The 18,020-nt window shown below is 42.7% G+C and overlaps 1 protein-coding gene across 3 annotated transcripts in view; it reads left to right on the top strand.

The window, feature by feature from the left end:
- col27a1a (collagen, type XXVII, alpha 1a) overlaps nucleotides 1-16,892 on the top strand; it is a 229,348-nt gene extending 212,456 nt beyond the window's left edge. For 2 of the 3 annotated variants that reach the window (XM_087299058.1, XM_087299059.1), the window contains 7 exons: nucleotides 18-53; nucleotides 1,995-2,021; nucleotides 8,541-8,606; nucleotides 8,791-8,959; nucleotides 12,934-13,043; nucleotides 13,150-13,350; nucleotides 15,376-16,892. In XM_087299058.1, coding sequence (XP_087155184.1) covers nucleotides 18-53; nucleotides 1,995-2,021; nucleotides 8,541-8,606; nucleotides 8,791-8,959; nucleotides 12,934-13,043; nucleotides 13,150-13,350; nucleotides 15,376-15,522 — 756 coding nt within the window. In that variant the 3' untranslated portion in view covers nucleotides 15,523-16,892. The remainder of the gene's footprint in view (nucleotides 1-17; nucleotides 54-1,994; nucleotides 2,022-8,540; nucleotides 8,607-8,790; nucleotides 8,960-12,933; nucleotides 13,044-13,149; nucleotides 13,351-15,375) is intronic. The other variant, NM_001163294.1, reaches the window with a different exon arrangement.
- Nucleotides 16,893-18,020: the final 1,128 nt, after the last annotated feature.

Consider the following 18,020-nt stretch of genomic DNA (forward strand, 5'->3'; position numbering starts at 1 on the left):
TTGTTTGTGTTATTCAGGGTGCTCCTGGACCACGTGGACCTCCTGGACTTCCGGTAAAGCTTCTTTAAATTTTTTTAGTTTTTTTTATGTTTAATTTTCCATAGTTTTATTTAATGGTTAAAGAATAAACGATTAAGATATGCTTTAAATGGATAATCCTCCCAAAAATGAAAATTCTGTCATCAGTTATTCATCCTCCGCTTGTTTTAAGTTCTGTTTTTCTGTTGAACACAAAACAAGATATTTTGAAGAATGTTGGAAAAAAACAGACATTGGCTTTCATAGTGTTTTTTCTTCCTACTATGGAGGTCAATGGCTGATTTTTCCCAACATTCTTCAGAATACGTTGTTTTGTGTTCAACAAATTCCTAAAAGTCTCAAACAGTTAGACATGTTTGGCGTAATTTGTTGCTAATTTCAGACCGTTCACCCTGTTTTGCGCCACGTTGTTTAAATAGCGATCCATTTGTGCCTTTTTGTGGACTCATGGGTGTGCCGGTCTAGAAAGGAGGTGTGTTAAGGCGCATTGTCGGCGCATTGCTATTTTGAGGAACTAAAATAGACCATGCAATAGACCAGCTTAAAACAGGTCTAAAGCTGCTTTAGTTATGTGCATTAAACATGTAAACATCGCTTAACACACACAGGATGTACAGCAATACGCAAATATCTTTACATTTAAAAAAGTATTAAAGAAATAAATTATTACAAAAAATATTATTTTCTACATAAATATAAAAACCACTGCCTTCATGCTTTCTTCACCTCTGGTGGCTTTTCTTTGTTTTTTCATGACATCTTGCTTTTGTATAATGTTATTATTAGTAGTAGTAGTATTTATTATATGCATATTTATTTTTGTTTCATTAAAAACAAGCTGGTGACGCGGTGGTGGTCCAGTCCAAAGACATGTGGTACAGGTGAATTGGGTAGGCTAAATTGTCCGTAGTGTATGAGTGTAAATGAGTGTGTATGGGTGTGTTTCCCAGAGATGGGTTGCAGCTAAAAGGGCATAGGCTGCGTAAAACATGTGCTGAATAAGTTGGCGGTTCATTCCGCTGAAAAGAAAATTAATGAATGAATAAAAACAAGCTTAGTTTTGTCCACCTGTCAAGTTTTCGACCATATGAGGCATTTCAAGTGTGTTTAGATATAACTCACACTTTGTTACTATTGTTCATTTATTCGTTTGCTGGAAATTAGAACTGAATTTAGAAACAAAACTTTGTGCTTAACAAACTAAATTAAACATGTAGACTGATGGATGTCTTCAGTGGAGTGAGTACAACACCGTTTTCTTATCCACGAAAGTAAAGGAGTAAAGTAAAGAGTGAAAGTAAAGAGGCTGAATGAAGGAGGCTTGTTCTTTATCTTCATGCTGTAGATGATCTGTTTAACTGTTTTCTCGCTAGTAAAGCATTCAGTTTTTCCAATAACACAGTCCACAAATAGCAAATGCAACTTGCCGCAACACAACTGACTCTTAAAGGGAATGGAAGATGAGACTTGGTTTAAAGCACGTTATGCTCAAAACACACCCATGCCTCATTAAGAGAATAAGCACAACCCTGTTAGACCATGCACTTTGATGCAGAGCATATTTTTCCATCCGTTCTTAAAATAGCAAAAGTGGATTCGGATGCCCTCAATGTTTTTGCGCTCTGCACTTTAGACTTTGCACCTAGACCGGTAAAATAGAGCCCCTTGAGTGTGAGGAAATAAGGATATTTTCATTTTTTTTGGGATCTGTTCTTTTAAAAAAAAAATGTTTTTAATGGATGATGTCCTCAAATATCCCAATAAGTGAATGCAATTTTATCCTTATTTATATAGTCAAGAAATCTGCCTCATACCAAAGCAGCTCCATCCACAAATAAACATAATATACATATTGCTTGCAATATATATCTTTCTGCAGTATTTAAATAATATCATTAAAAGTCATATATGGTTATGTTTTTTATTTTGTTTACATATTTTGTTTTTCTCTACAGGGTCCTCCGGGAATCCCGCTGGCCATGGTAAAATTTTTGGTCACACTTTGCAATAACCCTTTGTTAGTTAATAACTTGAACTAATATTGAACAAGACTTGTACAGCAGTTATTAGTTCAACATTGATTAAACTGATGCATTATTCAAATCCAAGTTCATGCTTGTTAACATTAGTTCCCCTTCGGGGGGAACTTCAGCACTATAAGTGGATTTGATTTGTAAAATCCACGCATTGGGAGGTTCGGTTCAGAAGCTACTCATCTGAAAGAGTATTGAACGGGCCAATTAAGAATGAATTGGCAGCGCAAGCCTGCGCAGGTGAGCGGCATAAGCAATCAACTGAGTATATAAGCTCACCTGGCGCCAGCAGACGCTATCCTTTTCGCTTCAGAGACTTTCTGATCGAGTCGATGAGGGTTCCTCCTGCTGTGACCAGCGATTCTGAGCGAACGAGAGCATTCTCCCGGTCCAGAGTGTGTACACGCAGTGGCAGACGGTCGAGCTGGGTTTCTTCCTTTGCCTGGCGTTCTTTGGGTCCGGTCCTCCAGAGCGGTGCGTATAAAGTTGCAAACTTCACAGAAAGAGCAACACAGTCGTGCAGCACGTCCTTATCAGGACGGCGCTCCGACTGTGCGTTTCTGGATGCGGTGGTTTCCTGTCCTCGGATGATGGGCGCGGGCACTGCGTTACATGTCTGGGGGTCCAGCATGTTAATGCGCTGCTCGCGGGCAGTTCATGTCGTCATTGCGATGCCATGACTGTTGCGCAAGATCGCGGTTAGCCTTTGCAAAAGGGTGAACCACCCCAGTTGTCCCCTGCTCTGCAGCGGGCACTCGGGCAGATCTGAGGGTTTCAGCGAGAGATAATCCGTCGCCCACGGGCCCGCGGACCTCCCGCTCCTCTAAGCGCTCCATCCAAGCTTCGGGCGGGGGAAGCGATCCGTCTAACAGATGGTAGCCCTTACGCCCGATGACACCGGAGACCAGATGTCCACCGCGGCATCGGAGGGTGGGCTTTCATTGTCCGATGATGATCCAGACCCGCTCGCCCCCTTCGGGCTGGTGAGCGCTGTCACTACGGATCCTGAAACGGACATGTTAGCCGTGCTTTCCCGGGCTGCTTCGGCCGTGGGTTGGAGATGGTTTATCCCCCAGCTCCGCGGCCGGACCGACTAGAGGGGCGTTCCCTTCTTCCCGGAGGTGCACAGTAGGCTCACGCGGTCTTGTAAAGCACTTTTTTCTGCTCGTGCTGCGCGTTCCTCCACCCTAACCACTCTTGACGGTGAAACAGCCAGGGGGTATGTGGCGATTCCTCAGGTTGAGTGCGCGATGGCGGTAAATCCGCGCGGCGCCTCTTCTTGGCGGGGTCCGCCTCGTCTCCCATCCAAAGCCTGTAAGTTATCTACCTCCCTCGGAGCTAGAGCTTACATAGCTGCGGGCCAGGCTGCTTCCGCCTTGCATGCGATAGCCACCTACCAGCGCTACCAAGCGCAGGCGCTGGCCGAGCTGCACGAGGGTGGGTCCAACCCAGGCTTACGAGCTTCGCACCGCCGCCGACTTAGCTCTTCGGACTACTGAGTCCGCTGCGTGTGCGTTGGGGAGGACGATGTCCACATTAGTGGTCCAGGAGCGCCACCCCTGGCTGATATGCGCAAAGTCGACAAAGTCCGCTTTCTTGACTTCCCCATATCCCCAGCCAGGTTCGGCGACACTGTCTGTGAATTCACCCAGGAATTCAAGGCGGTGAGAGAGCAGTTGGTGGGTGATGTCTTATCGGCGGTCCGTAGCCCGCTCCGCCCGCCGTGCCATTCATACCTGCTCCTCGCCGAAGGCGCCCGCCTACGAGAGCTGCTCCGCCCCCGCACACGCCTCAGGCGAAGCGAGCGCGTCGGGCACCTCGGAAGCAGGCAGCCCCCCTGCCCAGAACGCCGCTAAGTCCGGCAACGGACCGCGAAGCGCCCCTGGGACAGGCCATCTGGAGAAGAGGGAACTTGCTCTTTCCCCGCTGGAGGGCGGGGCCCCATTTCCAACGGCACTTTTTACTGCCATGAAACATTATGAAAGGGCACTTTTCACTTCCCCAGATGTGACAGCCCGAAATCTGCCAGTCTGGGACGCTATGCTTTCTAGCTTGCAGATTCGGTGCGTTTCGCCAGTGGCTCACGAGCGCTGGGAGGACGGTCTCCTTTCTCCCACCCCTCGAGCCTCCCCTCCGGAGCTCGGGTTTGGAGTGAGAGCAAATATCTCACCTCCAGCTTTTCCGTGGGACCCGCGAGCTTCCCGGATCAGCACACCCACTCCGCGCTGCCCCACTGCTGGTACGTCAGCGATTGTAGCGATGAGTCCATTAGCGAGAGCTCTGCCTGCCTGGTTAGCGCGGGCCAGCTCTTCGCGGTGGCTCATACGCACAATCAGACTCGGCTATGCGATTCAGTTCGCGAAACGGCCCCCCAAGTCACGGGTGTGTATTCACCAGGGTCAGGCCCCTGTCCGCCCCTGTCTTGCGAGAGGAGATTGCTGTCCTCCTGGCGAAGGATGCAATCGAGCCGCTCCCTCCAGCCGAGATGGAGGGTGGGTTTTACAGCCCACGCTTCATCGTGCCCAAAAAGAGCGGTGGGTCACGGCCAATCCTAGATCTGCGCGTTTTGAACCGCTGCCTGCACAAGCTGCCGTTCAGAATGCTCACGCAGAAGCGCATCCTCCGGTGCGTTCGTCCTCTGGGTTGGTCTGCAGCATTAGACCTGATGGACGCGTATTTCCATGTCTCCACTCTTCCTCGCCACCGACAGTTTCTGCGGTTTGCGTTTGAAGGTCGAGCTTGGCAATACAAAGCCCTCCCCTTCGGGCTCTCTCTGTCTCCGCGGGTCCTCACCAAGCCCGCGGAGGGTGCCTCAGCGTCCCTTCGGCTCGCGGGCATCTGCATACTCAATTTCTTTACGACTGGCTGATTTTTGCCCTCTCTCGGAGCAGTTGATTATGCACAGAGACAAAGTGCTCTGGCACTTCCACCTGTGGGGATTTCAGGTCAACCGAGAAAAGAGCAAACTCGCCCCCGTGCAGAGGATCTCTTCTCTCGGGCTGGAGCTGGACTCGGTCACCATGGCAGCGCGCCTCTCCGGAGAGCGCGCTCAGCTGATGCTGTACTGTCTGAGAGAGCTCGACAGTAAAATAGTGGTCCCACTGAAACTATTTCAGAGGCTCCTGGGGCATATGGCATCCGCAGCCGCTTCATGCCGCTCGGATTATTCTATATGAGACCACTTCAGCACTGGCTTCACGATCGAGTCCCCAGACGCGCATGGCACGCGCGCGCACACCGAGTCTCTGTTACTGCGCTGTGTCGCCGCGCCCTCAGCCCTTGGAGCGACCCCTCGTTCCTACAGGCCTGGGTGTCTCTAGAACAGGCGTCCAGTCTTGTTGTCGTTTCAGCAGACACTTCCAACACGGGCTGGGGGGCTGTGCGTTGCGGGCATGCGGCTGCGGACCTGTGGAAAGGTACCCAGTTGCATTGGCATATCGCCTGGAGCTGTTGGCAGTGTTCCTCGCTCTCCACCGTTTTTTTCCGGTGCTGGAGCGGCAACACGTGCTGGTCAGGACGGACAGTACGGCGGCGGTGGCGTATATCAGCCGTATAGGGGGTATGCGCTCTCGCCGCATGTCTCAGCTCGCCCGCCGTCTGCTCCTCTGGAGTCATCCGCGGCTGAAATCGCTGCACGCCATTCATATTAAGGCAAGCTCAACCGTGCAGCCGATGCGCTCTCACGGCAGCCTTGCGTCCTGGAGAATGGAGACTCCACCCCGAGTCTGTTCAGCTGATATGGGCGCGATTCGGGGAAGCCCAGATCGATCTGTTGCTTCCCCCGAGATCGCTCATTGCTAGTTGTTCTTTCCCTGACCGAGTGCTCTCGGCACGGATGCACTGGCTTACAGCTGGCCTCGGGGCACGCGCAAATACGCGTTTCCCCCAGTGAGCCTGCCCGCGCAGTTACTGTGCAAGGTCAGGAAGAGGACGAGGAACAGGTTGCTGGTTGCGCCCCTCTGGCTCAACCGGACCTGGATGTCAGAGCTCTCCCTCGCGATAGCCCTCCCCTGGCAGTCCCTTCGAGAGAGCACCTACTCTCTCAGGGACAGGGCACCACCTGGCACCCTCGCCGATCTTTGAAGAGATTTTAGACGCGAGGAAGACTTAGGTAACCTCCGATTGCGGTGGCTAATACCGTCACTCGGGCTAGAGCCCCCTCCCCGAGCGCGCCTATGCCCTGACGTGGAGTCTATTCACTGAATGGTGTGTCTCTCGCTGAGAAGACCCCCGTAATTTGCCAGATCAGCGTTGTGCTTTCTTTACGCCGAGAGAAGCTGGAGAGTAGGCTGTCGCCCTCCACACTCAAGGTTACGTGGCTGCCATCTCCGCTCTCATAACGCGGTGGCTGGCAGCACCGTGGGAACGCATAACCTCATCATCCGGTTCCTCAGGGGCGTTAAGCGAATTAATCCACCCCGCCCCCTCTCATGCCCTCTTAGGATCTCGCCCTCGCTACACAAGCCGCGTCAGATCCCTTCGATCCTCGACTCAGTATCTTTCTGTCCCTGAAGACAGCTCTGCTGGTCGCGTTGATATCGATTAGAGGGTCGGGGACCCGGAGGCATTTTTCGGTCAGTGACTCGTGCCTGTAATTGGGCTGGCTTCTCTCACGTCCTGAGACCCCGCCCGCGATATGTGCCCAAGGTTCCTACCACTCCGTTTTAATACGAGGTAGTGAGCCTGCAAGCGCTGCCCTCGGAGGAGGCAGACCCAGCCCTTCTTTATTGTCCAGTTCGCGTTTTGCGTATTATCCGGACCGCACTCAGAGTTTAGATCATCTGAGCAGCTCTTCGTCTGTTATAACGGTCGGCAGCAGGGAAGTGCCGTACTGAAATAAGTTCCCACTAGATTGTGGATGCCTTTCTTTCACTATCAGAGCCGAGATAAGCCGCGTCCCCCGAGAGCGCGTGCGCACTCCACTCGGAGTTTCGCATCCTCTCGAGCGCGCGCACGCGGCGCCCCTCTAACAGACTTCTGTAGAGCTGCGGGCTGGGTGACACCCAACACATTTGCAAGGTTTTACAATCTGCGAGTGGAGCCGGTTTCCTCAAGGGTATTAGGTAACCCTTGGTGATTGAGGAAACAATTCGGTAGGGTGTTGAAACACGCTTGCTGCGCCATTTTCCCTAACACGGAGATACGTGCGCCTTTTTATCTGTCAGTAAAGTTCCCCGTCAGGTGAGCCCTGCAGATTCCTCCGTGGCCCCCAGCACTGACTCAGCGGAGGAGTCACTTGCTGGCCCACTACGTTGTAGGTCTGCCCGCTGGTCAGCCCGCGTTTTGGGTATAGGTGCCTGCTATGCGTGGTCCCCACTAGGCGATCCCATATGCTTATTCAGCCACGGTTAAGTCCCCCCCCCTGGGCGGACCCGTGTCTTCCCTCCCCGCTAACCACTCTTTTGCTATGCGTACTCCCCCTTTTTAGGGCTAGTCCATATGTAAATTCTGCCATCTATCCCCCCTTGGGTAACGAATGGCCTCCGCAGCGTCCTCCCTATCGGGATTGCACGCTTCCCAACGTACTGTCGTATTTTCCTAGAATTATCTAGATGCTCACGACTTCCCAAAAAATATATCTAAATCCGTAAAACTTCTGTTGAAGTAGGATAAATTAGGGCCAGGGACACGTTGGAGGACCGCGCCCCCCATGATGCGGGTGCGTCACGCTTGCTTGACTATCTCCTCATCGGGGGTGTTGGTAAGGTGCAGTCATTATGGCGCTTTCAATGGGCTCCCAATGCGTGGATTTTACAAATCAAATCCACTTATAGTGCTGAAGTTCCCCCCGAAGGGGAACGTTCGAGGTTACTAAAGTAACCCTTCGTTCCCCGAGGAGGGGAACGGAAGCACTATACTCCGTCGCCATAATGACTGTCCCTTAGCTGTTGAAAGTCTCTTCAGCTTAAAAAGGATAGCGTCTGCTGGCGCCAGGTGAGCTTATATACTCAGTTGATTGCTTATGCCGCTCACCTGCGCAGGCTTGCGCTGCCAATTCATTCTTAATTGGCCCGTTCAATACTCTTTCAGATGAGTAGCTTCTGAACCGAACCTCCCAATGCGTGGATTTTACAAATCAAATCCACTTATAGTGCTTTCGTTCCCCTCCTCGGGGAACGAAGGGTTACTTTAGTAACCTCGAACGTTCTCAAGTACAATGAGTTAATATGAACGGCTTTGTTTCTGTTAACTGTTATTTGTTCATGTTACTAGACATAAACATTATTAATAATGTATATAATATTAAATATGTATATTTATATATAATGTATTAGTAATTTAAAGTAGTATTAACCTTATTGTAAAGTGTTACTGAATTAACTTTCATAATTATTATATGATATTTCTATATGAGTTTTTTCCCTTATGTTTATTTAACTATTCATTCACACATTCAGTGTTATATTTTGAGCATTTATGTTATTAAATTTGCTTATTTGCATGTGTGTGTGTGTGTGTGTGTTGCAGAATCAGGATTTTGGTCTCGGTGTAGTTCAGCCAGTTTTCCGAGAGACTCATACACAGAAAATTGAGGTGAGCTCATTCAAACACACTGTTTCTAATGCTTTATTGGATGTTTATACGTTGGTATTTGCATGTTCTCTCAGGGTCAGGGTCTGACGAACAAGCCTCGGTGTTCTTGACGTTGCATTGTGCTGTTTGCTGTTTAATTGGGTGTTATTGTGGTGATTTAAAGGCTGTCTGAATGTTCTCTTAGGGTCGGGGTCTACTGGACATGCCCATGTTGGATCAGGCTCCAGAGATCCTGCGAACGCTTGATTATCTGAGCTCTCTAGTGCACAGCCTGAAGAACCCACTGGGGACACGAGACCATCCCGCTCGACTCTGCAGAGACCTGCATGACTGCCGGGACACGCTTTACGATGGTGCGTATGTGCTGGTTTGGGAGGTTTACAAGGACAGAAATTTGTATAATGACATAGGTATTCCAACACTGAGGCGGTTTATGAGGACATGACTTGTGTCCTTGTGATTTAAAATGCTTAAATCATATTTATTGGTATTTTATGACATTAAAACTTTGCCAGGGGTAGCATTTTTACTGTAACAATACATTTGCAAGTGTTTCCCAACCCTGTTCCTCAAGGCACACCAACAGTAATATGCTTTGCCCAATGGTGCAAGAAGAAGGGCTTTAAAGAGCCCATATTATACATGAAATAGGGTCATATTTTGGTTGTAAGGGTCTCCAACAACAGTCTAATATGCATGCAAGGTCAAAAAACACTTTCAAGGTCTTATAATCTGCATTTATTTTTACCTAATTATCCCAGCGACTCCTGTATGAATCGTCCAGCGATTCATTTGTTCCCAAACCCCTCCTTAGCGCGAAGCTAATCTGCACTGATTGGACTAATGACAGCCTGTTGCGATTGGTCGACTGCCTTCAGTCAGAGTGAAATGCCAAACAGCTAATCAGCAATAAAAAAGTAATCACAGTTCATACACGCTCGATAGTGTAGGCGTGGATTTTAGCTGCCAGTGGGTCAATGTAAATACAGACTATGGACTTGAAAATTCAGACGACTGACTATTTTATTGAGCAAAAACTCCAAAAACTGTCGAGGAGATCACATAGCTTGTCTCACTCTGCTCTTTTCACACACACAAACACACACACACACACATACCTCCGGACGACAGCGCACGCACACACACACTACCCTCGTCCACGGAGCTCCGTTAACAAAGCAGCACGTGTCGCGTTTTTAACGTGACTTTGCACGCGATAAGAGAATATAGCGAGTTAACCTGATACAGTACACTCGGTTACAAGTAACAAATAACAACTAAATACATTTGAAAGCTAGAGTCAACAAGGCAACAACTTTAATCGCAGTACTTACACTGGAGAAATGGAGGAAGAAACCCATCCTGACATGTCCATCAGTAAGTTACTCTTTACTGATCCTTCCTTTAACAAACGCCGATGAAGTATTCTTTGTAGCATGTAGTTTCCAGAAGTTTCCAGTAGTTTCCAACTGCTTGGTTATAATGCTGAGGTTTCATCTTTGGGTAGAGACTCGATATAATATCCATCTGCAGTGTGACTTCAATCGACCGGCATGTTTGTGTGTGTGCGTTTGTGTGTGTGTGTCTGGGTTTCTGTGTCAGAGGGCGGGGCCTCAGGTTTGAAATCTCCCGGGTTTGCGCGTGCACGTGAATAACTTGGTTTCGTTCGTACGTCATGGCGAAACACCTAATGACTCGGTATCAAGGCGACTCGTTTGAAGCACTATGAGTCGACTCTTTTATAGATGAATCAACCGTTTTAAACACTGTACACTAACAGATTTAAACCTTAGCTGGATACTTCACTTCACTTAGAGCTGAGTTACACACTACATGGAGGGGAATTTTTTTTAAAAACCCATAATATGGGCTCTTTAAAAGCATTTTTTACTGACCCATAACACAAATCCAAGACAATTTTCTTACTAGTGGGGAAGTCAACGTATTGATAAAAATTGTTCAAGGTTTTTTCAAAGAAACATGATTAAAATCACCCATTATAAAATATGGAGCATCAGATGAAATGCATTGCAGTTTCTGAACAACATCTTGTACTGTAGCAGACGCGGCAGCAGCATTACCCTCCGGATGAATGTACAAGATGGTTATAAAATCTGAGGAAACTATTGGCAGATAAAATGGGCAAAGTGAAACAGATAAAAGTTCCACATCGAAGGTATATATCCTGGAGGCATCCAAAATATGTACTGCTAGTGTGTCTTCGGGAACAGGGTTGGGAAACACTGGCATAATGTATTGTTACTGTAAGTAATGCTTATTATATAGTCCTACCCCTGGCAAATTGAATGTCATAAAACACCATTAAATATGATTTTTAAGTATTTTGAATTACATCAATGGAGAGTCTTTACTGCATTGCAAAAAATGTGGCCTTCTTGAAGCAAGCTACAAACTTTTACTTTAGTTTGTGTACAAATGACATGTAGTTTAAAGGGGTAACAGTACTTATTAGTGAGTGTGACTTGTTCAAATGGTTTTGTAAGGGTGAATTCCACATGAAAAACACATGATCATACTTCACCCAAAATGTAGAGGGGGAAAGAGTGTTTTTAGACTGGCATTGTGACATTTTAGCATGAAAGCATGTTTCTGCCAAAAATTCGCAATGCGATATATATATAAATATATAATATAATAACTGATTTATTTTATCTTTGCCATGATGACAGTAAATAATATTTGACTAGATACTTTTCAAGACACTTCTATACAGCTTAAAGTGATCTCTAAAGTTTTAACTAGGTTAATTAGGTTAACTGGGCAGGTTAGGGTAATTAGGCAAGTTATTGTATAACAATGGTTTGTTCTGTAGACTATCAAAAAATATATAGCTTAAAGGGGCTAATCATTTTGTCCCTAAAATTGTGCTTAAAAAAAATGCTTTTATTCTAGCAGAAATAAAACAAATAAGACTTTCTCCAGAAGAAAAAATATTATTAGACATACTGTGAAAATTTCCTTGCTCCGTTAAACATCATTTGGGAAATATAAAAAAAGAAGAAAAAAATTTGAAGGGGGCTAATAATTCTGACTTCAACTGTATATATTCAATATATATTCATTCATCCAGGGTCGCCACAGCGGAATAAAAAGCCACCTTGTCCAGCACATGTTTTTACGCAGCGGGTGCCCATCCAGCTGCAACCCATCTCTGGGAGACATCCATACACACTTATTTACACCCATACACTACGGACAATTTAGCTTACCAAATTTTGCTTACCCAATTCACCTGTACCGCTTGTCTTTAAACTGTGGGGGGAAACCGGAGCACCCGGAAGAAAAACCCAGGCGAACACGAGAAAAAGATGCATATAAATATATAATATTATATATTAATAATATTATATTATTTTATTATTATGTATTACATTATTTAAATTTATAAAAATATTTTACTTCTATTATTTATTATATTATATTATTATTATCATAATTATTTATTATTAATATATATATATATATAAATACAGTTGAAATTATTAGCCCCCCTTTAATTTTCCCCCCAATTTCTGTTACAGAGAGCAGGTTTCTAATCATTATAGTTTTAATAACTCATATCTAATATCTGATTTTTTTATATCTTTGCCATGATGACAGTAAATAATATTAGACTAGATCTTTTTCAAGACACTTCTATACAGCTTAAAGTGACATTTAAAAGGTTTAACTAGGTTCATTAGGTTAAGTTGGCTACTTAGGGTAATAAGGCAATTTATTGTATAATGATGGTTTGTTCTGTAGACTATTGAGAGAAAGAATGCTTAAAGGGGCTTAAAATGGTTGTTAAAAAATTACAATCTGCTTTTATTTTAGCCGAAATAAAGCAAATAAGACTTTCTCCAGAAGAAAAAATATTATCAGAATATACTGTGAAAATGTCCTTGCTTTGTTAAACATCACTTGGGAAATATTTTAAAAAGAAAAAAATCAAAGTTTTAAACTATGAAGTTTTTTTTATTTTACTATTATGATCATTAGTTATTACAATGATCACATCTTAGTACAACTATGTGTATATAGGACATTCTACCAGAAACATAAATGATCTGTGCCTGAAATAAAAACATAAAGACAGTGAATAAAAAGTGTTTCATCCCTAAACATTCCTAAAATGGTGGAGTTGTTCTGTAAGGGAGTGTCTGGTTTTTTTTGTTATGTTCATTATGTTTAGTTTTTGCGGTGTGGGCTAACCAATAGAGTTCGCTGTAGTAATGAAGGATTTCCCACTGTCTGATTTCAGTTTACATGTTCTATTTTTGCTCAGTTATTTGTGGTGTGATTTTCATTTTTGCATTTTTTTCAGGCACTTACTGGATCGACCCAAACCTGGGCTGCTCCTCAGACTCTATAGAAGTGATGTGTAATTTCAGCAGTGGCGGACGCACGTGTCTCAGACCCATCACCACGGCCAAGGTCTGTCGTATTCAGAAGATCATCAGAAGCCTACTTCAGAGGGTTTGTTCATCTAAAAAGGTTGATGATCTTGTGGTAATGATGGTGTTTAATGTCCTGTTTAAAGCTGGAGTTCAGTGTTGGACGGGTTCAGATGAACTTTCTGCACCTGCTGAGCGCCGGAGCGGAGCAACGAATCACTATCCACTGCTTGAACGTGACTATCTGGAGCCACGCCCCCAACCAGCCTCCTTCCCAAAATGCAGTTCAGTTCCACTCATGGATCGGAGAGGTGCTGGAGCCGGATGTGTTGGAGGACACCTGCTGGGTGAGCATGAGCTTCAAATAAAGTGCAAAAAATGGCTCTTGATACAACTTTGAAGATTCAAATTCATGATTTGTTTGTCACGTACAGAGTCATACACAGTATGATATGCAGTGAAATGCTTACACAGTAACTCGTGACTTTGAAAAAGTAACAACTGCATGATATTGTAAAAATTTGACAATGCGATGTTTTGTTTTTCTGTGATATACAGTTGAAACCAGAAGTTTACATACACTCTAAAACAGGAACATCACCATTTAACTCCTTCAGACCCTGCGTCCATTACAATGGACATCACATGACATCCCATTTTTCTGAAATTTGGAACATAATTCAATTAAAAAAATTATTATACATAATTAAAAAAAATGTCTGATGGTAAATCATACTAAGGGCCCTATCATACACCCGGCGCAATGTGGCGCAAGGCGCGGCGCAATACTTGTTTGGTATTTTTAGCTTGGCGCAAGAGTCTTTTTGAGGCGTTGCGCTACGCTGTTTAAATAGCAAATGCATTAGCGCTCATATGTGCGCCCATAGGCGTTCTGGTCTAAAAAGGAAGGCGTTCTGAGGCGCATTGCTAGAGTGTTGCTATTTTGAGAAACTAAAATAGATTTTTCATTAGACCAAAATAAACCCGGTCTAAACTCCGGCGCAGAGTTGCACCTCGCTTACACACTGCTTAATACACACAAGAGAGCAATAGGCAAATATCTTTACATATGAAAAAATTTAGATATTAAAGATATATATAGTATATAATAAGAATAGATGTAGGATATAAATATAAAGGATTAAAATATTACAAAACATACTATTTTCTAGCCTACATAAATATGAAAAATCACTGCTTTTATGTCTTCTTCATCTCGGGAGGCTTTTTCAGTTCATTCATAACATTTTGCTTTTGTATAATGTTATTATTATAAGCAGTATTATTTATTATATCCATATTTATATTTGTTTTATTAAAAACAAGCTTAGATTTGCCCACCTGTCAGGTTTTAGACCATATGGGGCACAGCATGTGTTTTAGGATATAACTCAGGTATTTGAAAACACTTCGTTATTATTGTTCATTTATTCGTTTGCTGGAAATTAGAACTGAATTTAGAAATAGTTTTGAAATGAATATTTGCGCTTAACAAACAAAATTAATTATTTATAGACTAATTGATGTCTGTGCGTAAAGGTTTCCCTATCCAAAAGCGAAAGTGAAAGTGATCCATTATCTCTCATTCTCACGCAGTAGATGCTCTGTTTAACAGTTTTCTGTAAAAAAAAAAACTGTTAACTGTTTGCTTGTGAAATGCTCAGTTTTTCCACATAGACTTACTTTGCGTCCTGTAAATAGCGAATGCGCTAATGGCGCGACGCAGCTGACTCTTAAAGGGAATGGGAGATGAGACTCTGATTGGTTTATTCTCAAAACACACCTATAACTCATTAAGAAAATAAACTAAACCCTTTTAGACCATGCGCCATGGCGCAAAGCGCATTTTCCGTCCGTAAATTAGCAAAAATGCGTTCTGACACACCCTGAAAGCGTTTGCGCCCTGCGTTTTGCGCTCTGTGCATGGACCGTCAAAATAGAGCCCAAAGTGTTTACTATTTTAGGTCTGTTAGGATTACCTAAATCATTTATATTTGCTAAATGCCAGCATAATGAGAGAATTTTTTCAAAAACTCTTTTTTCACATTGTCATTATGGGGTATTGTGTGTAGAATGTTGAGGAAACAAATTAATTCAATGCATTTTGGAATAAGGCTGTAACATGCAAGCGTTGATGAAGCGCTATGAATACTTTCCGGATACACTTTAAGTATTTAACCTATTAATTTGAGTCATTTTAATATTTCATATTTGTACATGTTTTCCTCTAATATGTATATTTAATTTCAGCTTTATTTCTGTTAACTACAATGATTTTCAGTGCTTTCAGTAGTTTTAGTCAACACAATTTTAGGCTCTTATAATTTATGATCTTATCACTGATTTTTTTATTCATTTTTTAATTGGTTTAGCAATTGAACGGGCGCTGGCAGCACGCCGACTTCCTGTTCCGGGTGTTGGACCCTGCCTTACTCCCTGTCGTACGCATAAGCAATCTCCCAAAGGTGATGCCCTCATCACGCTTTCACCTTGAAGTCGGACCTGTGTGCTTCCTGTAGAGTGTGTGCGCGCATGTGTGTGTAAGCGAGAGATTATGAGCGACCCACCCACGCTCCGCCCCCTTCAGTATTCAGCCAACGATTGGACTGCAGCAACAGAAAGAGGTAACGTGGGCGGGGCTATTGGGGGGATGTAGCACTAGAGACTCCTACAGTCTGAAGGAAATCCCGCCCCTAGCAGTCATGGATGTCCAATCAGATTTGACTCCTGTAGAAAGCAAGCCAATCATCTCGCAGGGACGAAGACTCAGGACATCCAGGCTGGAGATACTGACAATTCTCTCCGTCTTTCTTCCTTCTGTCTCCTTACTTTTAGCTTCGCTCTCTCTCTCTAATTATTATTAATAATAAGTTATTATGATACTTTTATAATAAGAATCAACAGTTTATTGAAGAGATGAATACAATCATTGGGAGGTATTATATGTACATATACACTTATTGTTTATCTGATATTATTATTATTTTATACGGTCATTTTGTCACATGTAAAGAACAGAAATGCTAAAGTGCAATAGGAAAACACAGAAAAAAGAAGTGATTATTGCTTTTATAAATATATATATATATATATATATATATATATATATATATATATATATATATATATATATATATATATATATATATAAAGTGTGTGTCTCATTAAGGAAGGTTTTTCAGGGGTGTTGTCATCCAGACATATCATTTTAACACTCTATCAGACAGGGAAGTGTGACTGCGTGTGTGTTTTGTGACTGTGAATGTGTGTGTGTTTATGACGGATCAGTAAACAAGTCTAGTAAACCTACAGACACAGCTCGTCAGCCTGAGGTGCACCTGTCAGTTTAAGAGGGCGTGTCTCAATCAGTGGGTGTGTCTCTATTCAAATTGGGTTTATAGGGGCGGATCACGCAGGAAAACGTGTTTAGGTCATATTTCAGCCAATAGGGGGCGACAAAATAAAATGCATTGTGACATTTTAGCATGGAAACATTTTTCTGCTAAAAACGAATAACTGCATGATTTTATTACAATTCTGCAGGTTTATTTCTTAAAATTTTACCTTTTTTGTTTTATATCAGAATTATTTTAAATAAAGTTTTGGAAAATTTTATGAACTCAAAATTGCTAGTTGAAATTTCTGAACTGAAAGTTGTAAAGACTGACTTGCAAAGTTAATAATAATTCTGAAAATAACCAGAACTTGGAGATATAAACTCCACAATTACAGGGGGAATTAATTCATTAATAAATTATGTTAATTTGAGGTATAATTGTAAATTATATAAGTATAAATTGTGATTTATAATTGTAAATCACATGGTGCAAACTCAGATTGAGAAGAAAAGAAATTACAGAGTTGAAATTGCGAGATATGAACTCAGAAATTAACTTGAAATTGTGATTAAAAAAATGTTTATGACAATAAAATCAGGATTGTGAGGTAAAATTCTAATAACCTTTTCAAATGTCTTAATCCTGTAATAGAAACAGGCCTCCAGATAACTTTGACTACACATTTTCAAAATTAATTTTCTTTTCTTTAATGCAAAACGATCATTTTATAGTTGACGATTGTCACCATTATAGAGAAATGGAAAATTGCTGTGTGCATATTATAACAGTATTCTGCAGGGGGGGAAACTATTTAAATTTAATTAAAATTAAATGCAAAAAGTGGGACTATAATGATTCATTATGCTGATGCAGAATATAAAAAAAAACTTTTAGTTCATAGTCTTTTGTGATTTAAACTTTTTATTGATTTTTTTTTTTATTTGCAAATAACGCAGATGAATATCAAATACAGGGCATTAACAAAAACAGAACAATACAAAATAAATAAATCATTAAATCAACATCATGTAAGTGATGTTACTCAGTAAATATACTGTTTATAGCAGAGGTGCCCATGCTAATCTTTGGTTGGCCCGCCATCTTATCTGAAAAGAGAAAGAGAATGATGAGGAGATGTTTGGGGCGAATACCCTTGACATAGATCATCATTTCCAATTTAATGTACCTTTTTGTTTCTTTGTTTAATTGAGGTGCTACAAAAAAGCCAACTAAATATAAATGTTTCATTTAAAAGTTGTAAATGAATCAGACTTTAAAAATGTAGATACAAACACTTCACAGATAATGGACAATGCAAGACATCGGTGAGCAAAGACGAGTGTATTCAGCATTGAACTCGGATTGGGATTGTTTATGTTTTTACTGTAATAATAAGGTCATTATAAAACATTAATTAAACCACATCATTATTTAATGTTTAAAAGAAATGTTTTCTAGTTATTTTTAAATAATATGCAAAGAAATAAGGAAATCACCCATGGAAAATTTAATGTAAACAGTTTCACTTCGGCCCACATGCAGCCCTCAGTCAAGTTTGCTTTTTGCTTTATAAGAAAAGGTTCGGGCACCCCTGCTTTATAGTCTTTTGCTCAAAATGTCACACATTTTTTTTTTTTTATGGGGTAAAATATGACTTCTTATATGCGTTCTTGACAGGT

Source organism: Danio rerio, chromosome 21 (genome assembly GCF_052040795.2).
Source record: "Danio rerio strain M-AB ecotype USA chromosome 21, GRCz13ab, whole genome shotgun sequence".
Classification (NCBI taxonomy): Eukaryota; Metazoa; Chordata; class Actinopteri; order Cypriniformes; family Danionidae; genus Danio; species Danio rerio.